Source organism: Saccostrea cucullata, unplaced genomic scaffold (assembly GCF_032062105.1).
Source record: "Saccostrea cucullata isolate Sc308-1 unplaced genomic scaffold, CSIRO_AGI_Scuc_v1 ctg4050, whole genome shotgun sequence".
Classification (NCBI taxonomy): Eukaryota; Metazoa; Mollusca; class Bivalvia; order Ostreida; family Ostreidae; genus Saccostrea; species Saccostrea cuccullata.
Window position 1 is genome coordinate 29697 of NW_026931996.1, and position 15770 is coordinate 45466.

Consider the following 15770-nt stretch of genomic DNA (forward strand, 5'->3'; position numbering starts at 1 on the left):
AGAAGTTTATAAATGATTTATTTTTCTGTCATTGAATCAGTAAATTACAAATTTCAATAAAATTTTCTGATGTCAAAAATGCAGCTCATATTGCTTTAAAAATTGGTTGTTAATTTTAAAAATAAAAAAAAACATTACAAATGTAGCACTTTTATGAGGTCAATCCATAGATTTATCAATTTCACAGCAAAAAACATATCGACCTCGCACTTGATGCTTGGTTGATATGCTTTTCTGTGAAGTCGATATATTCATTTATTACAGTATACTTAGTATAAATACAGGATTTCAGCATAAGCGATATGCCTGATGTCACAATAGCAAGCTCTGCAAGGCTGATATGGATTTTGCATGGGCTGATGTGGATTTGCAGGGCTGATGCGGATCAATATCACACCCCTAGTTTAAACCTAAAAAGCAGTAAATGTGATCATACACATACTCGTATATGTATGAGACCATATATCGTGTACATCTGAGAAGTCGGTGCATATTGATTATTTACTTATTTTCTTCTCAACCTAATGTCTACTATATATATATATATATATATATATTGTAAGCTTCTGAAGATTGAAAATGAAAGCGCTAAAGCTTAACTAAGGATTTTTATGTTTTCTTTTTACCTTTTTTTATATATATATATATATATATATATATATATATATATATATATATATATATATATATATATATATATATATATATATATAATTTAAAAATTATGTAATAAACATAAAAATAATTCGGCCCTCTGGCTAATATTGGTGTCTCGCGCTGATACAGGATGTGATATGAAATGTATTAATCTCATGAATATGTTTTGATGAACTTTTCAAAGATATTTTCGTTTCAATATTTTATGTAGAATTCACTTAAAAAAGAATTCGGTTCGTTATCTCCACGTATATTATTCAATAAAAATAATCAGTTAAAATAAGGTACATGTGTTTTTTTTAACAGTTTTCCAATATAATTCTTAAACGTTACTGACCATCCACCTCCTCTAGTTTTCATATCACAGAAAAATCTGAATCCACCCGTGCCTCTCGGGTAGATAGTGTACACACCATTGTCAGTGGTTCCTTATCAAAAAATGTCCTGACAGTCTTGTGACAGTAATGCTGTGAGGAACGCTAAAATGCCGGTAGGTACATGTAATTTTCAGAAATTACGGAGATTAGATTAAACAAAAAGTGATTATTTTGAATTTCATTTAATTTTAAATTCTAATTGTTTTAAAAGAGGAAATCGTGAAGACAAAGCCATCTTGTGAATTCAAAAACATGATTTTTACGTTCATCTTTCTCTCCCTGCTATCAAAATTCAACAATCTAAAAGAAGTTAGGATTAAATAGAATAAAAACCACCAGTAGTGTGAAAATATAGGAGCGATTTAAGCAGAGTTATGTCTGAATTATTTTTTCTTGGTAAAATAAAGATTTACATTTTTTGGGTACACGATGTTTAGGTAGAGTTTTGCTCTACTTAATTTTTAAGCCTTGAAGGAATTTTGTGATTGATTTATTTTCTAATATAATTGGAAACAATTTTGCCTACATGTAGCAGGAATGAATACGTTTACCAAAGAAATTTAATAATGCGATTACAAACAATTTTTTTAATTGGAAACATTGTCAAAATCATGTTTTTGATATGAATGAAAGGCAAAACTTTTAAAACTTAATAATCAGGAAAAAATTTGCCATAATAAAAATTGCAAATATAGTTCTGAGTAATGCAGATAAAATTGCACTATCATTAACGTTGCATGTTCAATATGGTGCCTAAAAATTACAAAGATTATATTTCTTGCTGTCGATCAATTAAATGCAATTAGACACAGTCATAAAAAACTATCAAGACCCAAAGTTTGCATTCTTACATTTGAACATAGTCAACTATGGTGATAAGACATATTTGTTTATATGCAGCAGTTTTTGCTATCGGAATATCAAGTAAAATAAACAAAAGAAAACGTAAGTAAATACATGTGTGTTTATTGTAACACTATTTTGATTGATTAGTTTTTTTTAAATAAAATATGGAGTGTGACTTATGAATTACACTTTTAAAAGAGGGATAATAATGCCTTAATTGCATTCTTCCAATAAACTGAAAATTTAAAAGTCAATCAATATTACAAATAACTCTTGGTTTAAGAAGAATGATGTAACTTTTCATTATTACATTTTTTGTTAATTGATATTTTTGTGCAATAGAATGCTGAACCATTCCTTGAATAAACCAGTGGAAAAATATTCTCAGCAAATTATTTTATAACAGTCCTTAAAGCGGCAATACGGCTGCAAATCGTGTGCTTTTTCATTTAAATTTACCCAATATATCATTCAGGAATAAGGTAAAAAGTTGAAGTAAGCATTTGAGAAAAATAAAATAAATATTCTTTCCTCATACAAAATTAACGTAATTAGAATCTGCCGGAAAATCAAGGGTCGTACAACTTAGTTTTGTTTACACTTGTACCACGTGAATTCTAAAATGGTGCGTGCATACAATGTAGGGTTTACAATTATAGTGGAATATTAAGTAAAAGCAATTCTGATAATGAAAATATCTTAACTCTCCGGTAAATTAATAATAGTTAACATATTAGTCTGCATTCAGACGAATTTAACAAGATTAAGTACAAATGTTGACGTTTTGTGTATTGGGGTGCAGGAAAGGAACATCCACCAAATCATACGTCATCGCTGCAAAATGTCAAACAAAATATCTTTCTGCAGTTCCAATACAATTTGCACTTCTAATGGCAAAATTTTCATATGTCATAAGTGCATTTTTACGTTGAGTTTACACTGATTTTTTTCATTGAAAGCCACGGAGATACGAGAAATGATAGCATGTATCAACAAACATGAAGGGTAGATCCTTCGCGAGCCCCACGTGAATGTCGCCGAGATCCCGTTTCTTCTTCATCCAATGATTATATTAATCTCCCAACTAAAATTTTGTCAGGAAAGTTGCTTTTTAATTTAAAGCCCTATTTTTTTGTTTTGTTTTTCGTTTTGGTCGACTTCATCAATGTAGCAGGCCTACCGGGTTTCCTTCTCTTTCCATGCTGTTTTGTTTATGAAAACTATACGCATGCGTGGATAGCAAGGCATGTGGAACCTCGAACACGTTGCGATGTATATATTTATGGACCATAAATAATTATTAATTTTAATGAAATAATCAGAATGATTTACTAATGAAATTTGTAATTTTCTGAAAGTGTATACATTTATGAGTATGACAAAAAATTCAAAATCCTATAGGAAAATTTTAACAAGTCTGTTTGTGCAGAGATGTGCCGTATTGTCACTTTAAATCATGCTTAAAAGGATTGAAGTAAGGCAATTGTATAATTACATCAATGTATATAACCATGAAAAACTTATTTTTTCTGACAACCCCATTTTTTGGAAGACAATAATATAACAACAGGGAACTCGTATTACTTCAAAAATGATAATAAAACGCAAACTATGATAAAAAAGACCCAGATGCATTTCCACTACGACATTTTCGAATTTAACTCAAAGAAATTGTCTTTGTGATATATCGATCGATATATAGCAGGATGCTGTTGGACTTTTGTTGGGCCAACAATGCTCCTTATGTTGGGCCACCGTTTGCATTCAACATTGGGCCATCGGTAATTTGCTCATCGGCCCTTAATCAATCCAACTTGTGGGCTTATTGTTGGGCCAATGTAATAGTTAATATTGGGCCACTGTTGGGCCAATTTATTCTTTCAATATTGGGCAAACGTCATTTTTGTTCAGTTGGGCCATTTTAAGCAATTAATGTTGGGCCAACGGTAATTTGCTCATCGGCCCTTAATCAAGCCAACTTGTTGGCTTATTGTTGGGCCAATGTAACAGTTAATATTGGACCACTGTTGGGCCAATGTATTCTTTCAATGTTGGGCAAACGTCATTTTTATACAGTTGGGCCATTGTAAGCAATTAATGTTGGGCCAACGGTAATTTGCTCATCGGCCCTTAATCAGACCAACTTGTTGGCTTATTGTTGGACCAACGAACGGATATTATTGAGCCATTGTTGGGCCACTTATTTTTTCAATATGAGGCAAACACCATTTTTGGACCAACGTTGGTTTGTATCTTATTGGCTCTCCATCAGGACAACTCATTTGCTCTTCACTGGCTGGCCATTTGTCCTCAAAATGTAATAACAAACTATATAAGGTTATCGTAGTTTTGTAGTACAGTTTAATGGTAAAAGCCCTTTAATACTATATATGCTAGATTAATGGTTTAATTCATATTCACAATATCTCAAAGAATTACCATCAACAAGTATTGCATTGTAAGTAGCTCTACATTAATTAAAAAACTGAGGAAAAAGAAATCATATTATTAAATTAAATTATAACATACAAATACATGTATTTTATTGCTCAAAGCATGAAGAAAACATTAATAAAGAACAAAAAGTTGATGCTCACTTGAAGCGATACATGTAGGGTTAAATATGGAACGCCATCACTGCCTTATAGCATACGACTATGTATTTATTATGTCAATTTATCATTACGTGATGTGAACATATCTTTACGTTATGTCCATTTTTTATGAGATGATGTAAATATATCTTAACATCATGTCAATGCTGCATTACATGAAGTAAATACATCCTTTCATTATGTCAGCACTTCATAACTTGAAGTAAAAAATTCATTATGTGAAGTGATAATGTGTTTACATTGTGTTAAAACTTTATTACGTGAAATGAATGTTTCTTTACTTCATTTCATATCTTTAATATGTGAGGTCAAAATTGCATTACGTCAAGTAAATTGTGTTTTATAATTAAACTTATCATTACATGAAGTCAAAAGCCCATTCCTTTTTGAGAGTGTATATTTCTGTTATATCAAAGCATTATTACGTGATATGGATTTATCTTTATTTTACGGCGAGGGCATCATGATGTGAGGTAACACACCTTACCTTTATGTCAGTGCTTTATTACGTGGTGTAAAAAGTGTATAACATAATGTGAACATATCTTTATATTGTACCAATACTTTATTACATTATGTCAAATCTCCATTCCGTGATGTGGATATATATAGACGTTATGTCAACTCTTTCTTATGTGATTTAAAAATATCTTTATATTGTGTTAACTCTTTATCATGTTCATTCCAAAAGTTCATTACCTGATGTTAAAATGCATTTACATTATCTCAAAGCTGCATATCTAGTATGTAATGAATGTTGACGACTGTGTTTTAATGACTGGTAAAAAGGGGGGGGGTCCTGATTGATGAGGACGAATTACAGGCACATAATATCACCCCCCCCCCTCTTTCCCAGACATAATTTTACTATAGAAAATGTAATGTTCATTGAAACTACAGCCCCACCCCCACTTTTTTTTGAAGTATAGTCCACTAAGGGTAATGTAATATATCTGGAAAAGAATAGGACTGATCGAAGTTGGACCCCTCTCTCCGAAATAGGATTTTCGGGCTTGGATGGATGGATGGAGACCAAGGGCGGAAAGCGGAGATCGAAGCTCTCAGGCTTTATAGTTTTATAGAAAAAAGTTTTCAACTTAATTCAGCTAAACTTAATGTGAAACTAATGCAATGTCCTACAAAGTTTAAGACTTTTATTAAAAAAAAAAATCAAAATAAAAATAAAAAAAAGATTGCTACACGACTCATAATATTTGATTTATTTAATTATCACATTAAAGTAAACACGATTGAATTTCGACGTGACTTCAAGGCCGTAACTAGGCTCAAAGTTTTAGTGAGGCAATGGATCTGGGGGCCACCCGAGTCTCAAGTCCATAGGAGTTTCTGAGGGGGTTCTCTGGGGATACGGGATTTCCCAAAATTAAAGACAATCTTTGAATGTTTTTTACTTTTTGAATTGTCGTTCGCGTGTTGAATAGTGGCTATCTAGAGCGTTTGGGCCAGAGGAATATTGATCCTTACGTTGAATGTTTGCATCAACATTGCGGGGATGTGGAGACTTGTCCTTCGAAAGAGACCGTAAAAACCGAGGTCCCATGTTGCAGTATGATATTGATATGCTTGCAAGAAAAAGATCGCTGGTCAATGGCCCTGAGTGCCGAGTATTGCTCTAAAATTTGCAGCCACCTACTGTAAGTGGTGGCATCTTAATAAGAGGGAAAAAATCTTGGAATGGGCGTAAAACAATAATAAATAAGTAAATTAAAATAAAAAAGAAACAGACAAACAAATTAAAACTAAAGTTTTGATTATTATTATTTTTTGCATGCGTTCTAAACAATAATGACATACTTGGTAAGAAGATTTACAGGTTAACAGAAATTGAAACATTGAAAATGGAAAGTATTATTTTAGTACTAAGACACATAATTAATTAAAGTTAAAAAGAAATCTCTTTCTTTTTTTTTTTTCAATTTTCACAATGCTCTAGAATTTTAGAGAGGCATCTGCCTCACTTGCCTAAATGGTAGTTACGGCCTGGGACTTTAATTCAGTGTTAAGGCTTTGCACGTTTCAAGATTGTCAATCATTTGTCGCTTAAAGTTTTCATTAAAGATGTCATTCCCAAATCGCCGAGAATCTCTTCTACGACAGTTTTCTTTCCCGCCATTTTTAGTGCTTGCGGAACGCGGAAAATACGTTATGCTCATATAAAGGCCGAGGATACCCGTGTTCGCATAACGTAATAGTGAATCGACATAATGTAGAAGAGTGCGCACAGTATGACATGAGCTTTTTACATCAGATTAATAAAAACTAAGATGTCATGAAAAGTAAACATAACGAAATGCAAACTGACGAAATATAATTGTAGTATGTGTAAATATCATAAAGAGTTGACATGATGTAAAGGAAAGTTAACACGACGTAATAGTAGTGTGGGTTAATGTCAAAAAGAGTTGGCGTAATGTAATGGACGGTTGACACAATGCAATAGTAATGTAGGTTAAAGTCATAAAGAGTTGACATAATGTAATGGATTGTTGACACAATGCAATAGTAGTGTGGGTTAATGTCATAAAGAGTTGACATAATGTAATGGAAGGTTGACACAATGCAATAGTAGTGTTCTGCTATAAGGCAGTGACGGCGTTCCATAGTTAAATGATTGTATACTCCCTTTCTGATGAAAATTTGGGCACAAGTTTAGTGAATTGCAGATATCAATAAGCACGTCTAAAAAATAAACAAAGACCTCCTTTTCTTAAAATAATACTAAAATGAATCCCGCAAATTTGTTTACTTACACAAAAATGTATCTGACATCTGCATCATGACAAACAGACACAGAAAAGGAGAGAACTATAGGTATGTCACAGCCCAAACAGGAAAAAGTTAGACACTGCCGCGTTCAATCTGATCCCTCTCCTAAGTCTCCTCTTCTCTCTCCAGCGTCTCCTCCTCCCCTTCTTTAAATTTCTTCTTTGTCCGTTTCTTCCTCCCCCATCCCTGTCCTTGGCATACTTTAGCCATTCTTTGATTGTGTTCTCAATGTCTTTTTAGAATCTCCAGTAGCACTAAAATTGTAGTATTTGATACTTTATACATTTGTTACTTTTCTCAGTAAAGAGTAAACATACGATTAAATTTATAAGTATATCACTATATTTTTAAGCTGTCAATTGAGGAATAACCGTCTTTTTTGTTTGATGGTGTGATTAAGCGATTAGCTTGCGTGATGAAGGCATTTATGTATAAAATTTCTACGCTTGATCACAATTACACCGATTTTGATTCAATGTTGCGCCATATAACTCAATATTCAAAGTTAAATACATGTATAGAAAAGAGTGATATGTGGTAAGTGCCTCAATTGGCCCCTTAAAATGAATATCTTAACTGTACTTTATTTATAGCTTTAATTTGTACAGCTATATATGCGATCTGTATTGGTCATTTTCATTCTGATCAAAATGCTGTTATTTTAGAAATATGACATCATATAAATAACGTTTTCCCACCATTTTAGCATATTTTGAATAAAACTGCTTATTTTCAAGCAGTTTTTCTTCCAGAAAATATAGAGCGCAGCCTAGAACAAGATTTATATCTTTACCAAAGATGTATCTATCCAATACTAATGAGTGACAGAAAAATTATGTATGTTCTACACTGCGTTCTATGTTTCCCATATGAAAAAACATCAAGAAAAAGGCATATTCTTGGCTTTTTTGTTAGATAACAAAAATAGCATCATTTCTCTTGTCATTTACAGCTATAAATGTGCATATAAATGTGAAAAAATATATTGGAAATATTTCTAATATAATCTCTTGTACAAAATAAATATCAATTAAACATATTTGAAGGTCATTCTAAAATGTTGATTTTGAAGGGGCCAAAACTGGCTCTTATCATAAATACTCCTTTGTCAGTACACTGAACACATTTTAAATGAAAGAACCCAATATATCCTTAAGTACTGAATAAATTTTGTTTTAACTTTAACATGTTCAACATTTTCAACATGTTTGATCATATGTGCTCGACTTTAAGTGTATACAAGTAAAATAAGTAAACACAAATTTCAATCTAAATAAGGGGCAAATTATTTATTTTTTTAACTGTATCAAAACACATTTGTTATTTTATACTTTCATATATTTTTCTTGTATAGAAAGTTAGAAACAATAAATTTAATCACTGATAATTTATTTTGTTTTGATAAATATTAAGAATTTTAACAAGCCTTGTAAATTAATTTTAGCTAACTTGTATTTTCAAGAAGGATTGGTGGTAGATTTATTTCTGATTTTAGAGACTACCGAATTTGTTAATATACAGATTTGTAACAATTAAATATTTATACACATTGGTCCAATGTTGGTCCAATATATCAGGCCAACATTGGGCCAATTAGCAAAATGACACTGGGTCAACGTCATTTGCCAACATCGGCCCAATGTTATTGTTGACGTTGGGCCAAAATTGGCCCAGTGTCGCATTCATTTAATTGGACAATGTTGTCGCAACGTTGGGCCAATATCTGTAGAAATAACATTCTTCATTGGGCAAACGTCGGTACAACATATCGGGCCAACATTGGGCCGATAAGCAAACTTACATTGGGCCAATGTCATTTGCCAACATTGGCCCGATGTAACCGGTAACATTGGCCCAACGTTGGCCCAATGTTAGCATGCTATCTGGGACAGTGTTGTCTCAACAGCACCTGGCCTCTGCACTTATTTACACAGATTTGTACTACAAGATATCGTTTAAACTATAAACATTAATTAAGCTGTGTCGAAGCAAACATATTATAAATACTTACAAAGTGGATGCAGATATGCAAGGCATCAGTCTCATTACGCTCGTGTCAGATTAAAAATGGCGCGGATATTACAAGTAGCCCGGATGTTGTCTACCCATGATACTCAACCGGATTCATGATATATTGGGCCAACTTTGGGCCGTTGTCAATCCCCCAACAAATATTTTCTCTCATGATAATAGTTTTATGATATAACGCCAACAGTTAGCCCAACATTGGCCCCATTATACATAATCAACTACATATATCAATATTCCATTTTGGACCTTTGTTGGTCCATTAAATGTAACCAAACAGCGATAATACAAACATAATGTAAGATTGGACCAACGATGTTCTGCTATCTGGGATTCACATCCTGTTCCTGAGAACTTTTAACTAACAATTATTCAGTCTTCTCTTAATTCTCACAAATATACCGCTCATAAAAAAAATCATAATTTTAATAATTTTAATCGTTTTATTAAAAATAAATAACCATGCACACTATTCAAAAAATAGAATAAAACACTCTTTGGTTCTTTGATCACTTAAGTTCAAAGTTAAAATGTTGAAAATATCATATTTAAACAAAAGCAGTCATCTAATGAAAAGCATGGACATAAAATATCCTCTTAATTATTTCAGTGCTTCTAATTTAATATTTGGAACCAACGCTGTCCCAACGTAAAGCTCAGCAGCTAATTATAAAATTGACACCATCATTTAGTTGGCAGTATAATAATTGGACCAACGTTGGCCCAATATAAATATCCCATCTTTGAAACACCTGAACAAAATAACACTCTTGCTAACATCGGGCCAACGTTGGGCCAACATTCTCTTAGCAACTTCATAAGACATTTCTTTAAAGGTGTATTACAAACATTGGGCCAACATACTACTACCAACTTGATTTGACACATTCTTTACGGATGTATTACAAACATTGGGCCAACGTTGGGCCAACATACCACTACCAACTTGATTTGACACATTCTTTACGGGTGTACTACAAACATCGGGCCAACGTTGGTCCAATATACAACTACAAATTTGAAAAGACACTTTCTTTAAGGTTGTATTATATACATTGGGCCAACGTTGGGCCAACATCAGCACCCTTCCTTCCTTCGAAAGTAAAGTTATTGGAAATTGCTTATGTTGGACCAACGTTTGGCCAGCAAAGTATTTATGTCATGGTCGAGAAGGTTGACATGGTAACATGGGTCTAACGTTGGCCCAGCGTTGTTCCCCCAACGCCAACCTTACAACCTTTTACCAGTGTTGGCCCAACATAGTCATGCTATCTGGGGAGATAAATCAAAATAATTTTTCATCATTTTTTATCATTGAAATAAAGTTCCAAAAATATTGTTAATGCTTGACATATCAATTTATTTTAAAAGTCGTACATCATGCAGTTAACTTCTATTTTTCTTTGAACCTGTTCTGAACACCGGAATATCCAGTAAATTTCACGAACAGTAATTTTCTCTTAATTTAACAGTACAAATTATAAGCTGACTCATCAAGGAAGTTTAAGGTTCCATTTCAAAATACTCTATGTTCAACATACAAATCATTTTTTTAAAAAAAAAGATTTTATTAATTCGGTGTTGTGGTTGTAAGATGCTTATTGTTGTTTTGCAACCCCAAAACTAAGCTTGATGAAATTTATGACCAGGTCCTACTGTTTTTGTATTTATAAATAAAAAACATCCAAAATTTCAATGCTGCAGTCTGTCAACTCCGTATTTCAAGACAAAGCACTATTCAAATATACTTCAAAACTCGATGAAATCAAACATTTTGCGCGCCTGTAAATTCAGGCACCTGTCAAAAGCACACTTCACAACACATGCCGTCTACATGTAAGTGTTGATTATTAAAATAATTCATTTTTCTCTCTTCGGTGAGGAAAAGAATTCCTGGTAGAAAATGCAAGTTTCTGTTTTCGCCATCTGTATTCTATCATGGCTTTTCATAATTCCGGAAAATATATTACCTTTGGCATCTTGTAAGTATATTCTGAGATTGTTTGATTTAAAAGAATGTTGATTAATTTGACTTGTACTTGACCTTGAACATAAATTTCAAGGAGAAAAATACAAATAATAAAAAATGAAATCGCAAAGTCGTTAAACAAAAGAAATAACAGATAATATATAGAATTGCAGGGAAAAATCTATTTGAATGATAAATGTATTTGTAGTGCCATTCTTACCAAAGGATTGCCAAGATTTACACTGGTCGAATAATACTAAAAGCGGTCTGTACAAAATTTATCCTAAGGGGACCGGTGGATTTCAAGTTTATTGTGACATGACAACTTCCGGTGGTGGTTGGACGGTAAAATCAATATTTGATGTAATTCTATTAAACTGAATGTGAATATAAAATGTTCCGTCTACGTTTTCAATACAACAAAGGGATAAGTGCGTTTGTGATCGGTCAGTAAGGGACGCTCACTCCCCCTAAGCACTTAATCCCACCTCTTGAATTTTCAGGGGTTTCTGTTAACTTTGATTTTAAAATTATGCCCCTTTATACATTTTTATTGTTCAACGATTAATTTTGAAAAAGATCACTTTTTGTTTATCTTTTTTCATGATATTAGGTTTTTCAAAGACGGCCGAATGGAAAAATTGGATTCAACAGATATTGGAAGGAATACAAGTATGGTTTTGGTGTTCCAAGTGACGAACATTGGATTGGTATATACAAGGAGTCCACTTTTAAGCTCTAATTTTATATTTCTACTGTTTGAATTTTTTGTGAGGTCGCTCACTGTTTTATCTTCATTATTTTTCAAAAGAAATGTATTTATCAACTTTTTAACGTTTGTTTTTCTTCAAAATTTAATATGTAATAAGAATCAATTAATGGTAAAGTAAATAGATACCGAAACAAACGAGAGAATGAAATAAAATAATGTAACACGAATTTCTTGAGAAATCATCACAATTTTTATTCATAAGTCCCATAAGATTTGTGCCTTAGGCTGAATCTCTCTCTCTCTCTCTCTCTCTCTCTCTCTCTCTCTCTCTCTCTCTCTCTCTCTCTCTCTCAAATCGATTTATCTATTACATTAAAAGTAATAATTTAAGTTTAACATCTTTACATTATTTCTAAATTTAGTCACTTTTCTCTATTTTAATCTGTTACATTTTTGTCAATGATTTTTCACAATGTTATTTTATCTTCAACGTGAAAAGTAAAATATGTTAAATATGAATATTAAATAATCATTTTAATAACATGCATATCTAGTAATATTTTCCCCTATGTATTTTCTTTGTTATAAACCACGTAACGAACGAATACATCAGCTGACATCTCAGGGTTGGTATGAGCTGAGAGTGGATCTCTCAGACTTTCAAAACCAAAGGAGATATGCATATTATCGAACATTCTCTCTGGGTAACCTAGCCTCCAACTACCGTTTGACTGTCGGGGACTATGAAGGAAACGCAGGTAATTTTCCAAAAAATTAAAGATGCATTATTTTAGTTCTCTATTTAAGAAAAAGAATTACCCATTTTCATGCCAAACAATATAAAATTCTAAAAAAAAAAAATGACTTAAAATCAGGTTTCACAGAATAAGCTTGTTTCAGTCATCGCTCTCACATATATATCTTCAAAAGGCAATTCTTTGGCATATCATAATGGTCGACCATTCTATACACGAGACCGTCAGGACAGCAGTGGTTGTCAAAAGGCGTACAAAGGGGGTTGGTGGTATGGTGATTGTCACCATGCCAACCTGAATGGTCTATACCTAAAGGGACATCATTCTTCATTTGCTGACGGTGTGAACTGGTATCACTGGCTTGGGTATCATTACTCTTTGAAAACCACAGAAATGAAAATTCGAGACAATAGATAGAATTATTACAGCTTTATTATGTAAGACTCAATATTGAATAAAAGATTTTAAAGAGTGAATTAAGTTTATCACAAAGGCTTGCTTAAATGCAGAAAGATACAGAAATGTTTACTATTAATTCATTAACAGGCCTATCCTTTTTTAAAAGCATTCATTCATTTTTTTCTTCTACCACAGAAATAACAGTTAAAAGTAATGGAAAGAGTATTTGTACTTAAAACTGAAACTAGGTTAAAAGATCTTTAAAGAATTACAATTGTCATAAAATTTATAAGCAAAAGAAAGGGTATTTGTACTTAAGGTAGGACAAAATAGAAAGGCAAAATTTTTCCTTAAATTCAATTTTTCTGAAACTCTGATATTTTGATTATGAGCCTTATTTTAAAATTATCTATTTATCTATTGCAAATAGATGTAATACTGCTTTAAAAGATAACATTTTGTTACTTAAACCTCAGTAAGATATATATTGATACTGGAAAATTTGAATAAAATTATACCTAAGAATAGAACATGCATAGCGTCGGAATCAATATTCAAATGTAAATATCCTACACTTTAAGTTGTCTAACTAGAAAATGTATTATTCAATGTTTACAAAAAAAAAAAATCAACAGAATGATTCAATTGGGTCCCAGAATAAAATGTGTAAAAAAAACAGAAAATTGAACCAATGCTTTAAATCATTTTGGCGATTAAAAAATGTCAAGGGCAAAAAAAGTGTGTTTTCTTATGACAAATTATTTCGAAGCGAGAAATTGAAAATTTCTTGATATACAAAAACAGCACATTACACGGTTATCTTGAATGAAAAAACTAATCAATATTAAGGTAAGTTTAAAACACAATAAAAGACATTTCAGTGCAATTTCAAATGTCCTTTATACAGTATTATTTCAAACTTAGCAACAGTGATCATGTTCAAATCAATTTTATACGAAAATTTTCTGTGTAAGAGGAGGTCCTTGAACTATTCAATAACCTCTGATGATTATTGTCGCCCGCGTGGCGCAGTGGTTAGAGCGTCTGCTCTATAGTCGCGAAGTAAGGAGTCAATCCTTACGTCGCGGGTTCGAATCCCAGTGTTGGACGTAGTCCTTCGGATGAGACCGTATAAACCGAGGTCCCGTGTCGCAGTAGGTGCTGGCACGAAAAAGATCCCTTCCTGCTCAATGCCCCTGAGTGCCGAGTATAGGACAAAATTTGTAGCTCTCCACTGGCAAGTGGTGGCGTCTCCATTTGATTGAAAAATATTTTAGGGTAGCTGGATTGTAAGAAAAATTACCAATCAAATTCAAAAACGTGTTTCTTCTCAAACAGTTATTAGTTTGAGAAAAAAAATGTGTTGTAGCTACACAGTAAAATTCGGGTATAATGGAGGAACGAAATTTGTTGAAACTTTCTCAGAATCTTTATTACATATTGCCATTGTGCACCTCCTTTTTTACCTTTAATCTGACACATATCCCACAATCCCACAACAATACAAGAACACTCCTATTATATTCATATGGGAGGCGGGGGTATCATTTAGTTAATATCTCATTACTCACAGTACCTCTAGTTTTAATAAAATTTAAAAAGAAATGTCTTAAAATATACATAAGCATTATAAAATTACAAGTTCGAATAGCAGCTGCTTCACAGAGGAACGTTTCAAATAGTATAAACACCAAAACTCTAAGCTTTAAGTTTTTTACGTTTAAAATAGGCACATCCAGTCTATTAATTTAATACTTTTTTAACTTGATCATTTGATCTTAATTGAGCCATTCAGATAGCTGTCAACAGCAGAGGAAATAAATTTTGTTTGAGGATGTGTTAAAGATTAAAACAAACATTTGTTTATTTTATATCTTAATTAATCTAATTATAATCTTTTATAATTAAACAAAAAAAAGTTATTGTATCTTCCATCCCGAAAACGAAGTGTAATTTTCCCTGGCAAACTCGTTCCTATATCCTGAAGCAATGTTGACCTTGTCACCTTTCTTCAGTCGAACAAGTACCGTATTAGAGCCGCTATTCCAGAATTTCTTTGGAACGGCTAAACTGTTGAATGCAGTATATCCTTTATAGTGCCCATTAACTCTCAGGAAGGGATGAGCCATTTTATTTGGATCTGTTAATGTTGCCCAGGTAAACCCATATGTCCCGTCAGAAGGTGCGGTAAAGATTCCTGTTGTCTTCTCATATGAATTCCCGTCGTTGACGAGAACTGTATCGAAGATCCATGTTTCGTGTTGTTTGTAACTTTTAGCAGTTGATTGGTAAGCCGAAAATGCAACACTGCCTTTAAAAACGAAGAAAACAGAATGGTGAATTTATATGTACAAAATATATCTTTCGCTTTGATTCTAAATCTTCTCTAAATGTCACCTTCGCTAGCCAAGGGTTTCTGATACGCTACACTATACAGAAACCCTTGGCATACGGTGCTGCGAGAAGAATATGAGACTGTTTTCGTCACATGATCTCGAATTTGAATAGGTACACACGGATTGTGTCATCAGCAGAGATCAATAACGTATTTAAATCATGAAAGTTTTGAAGAATAATTAAGAACAAAGTATTTATTTTCAAAGTTAAAATCTTTAATATAGATAT

At 32.5% G+C, this 15770-nt stretch overlaps 2 protein-coding genes across 2 annotated transcripts; one reads left to right on the top strand and one right to left on the bottom strand.

The window, feature by feature from the left end:
- The first annotated feature begins 1943 nt into the window (after nt 1-1943).
- On the top strand, nt 1944-13163 carry LOC134234227 (fibrinogen C domain-containing protein 1-like). Its single transcript, XM_062716280.1, has 5 exons — nt 1944-1958; nt 11488-11624; nt 11893-11989; nt 12546-12749; nt 12922-13163. Coding segments are annotated over exons 1-5 (681 nt in total). The 5' UTR covers nt 1944-1957.
- Nucleotides 13164-15064: 1901 nt separating this feature from the next.
- On the bottom strand, nt 15065-15456 carry LOC134234228 (cerebellin-2-like; the record flags this gene model as incomplete). The annotated part of the gene is made up of 1 exon (XM_062716281.1): nt 15065-15456. A coding segment is annotated over one exon (392 nt), but the record flags the coding sequence as incomplete, so codon positions are not given.
- Between the last annotated feature and the right edge of the window lie 314 nt (nt 15457-15770).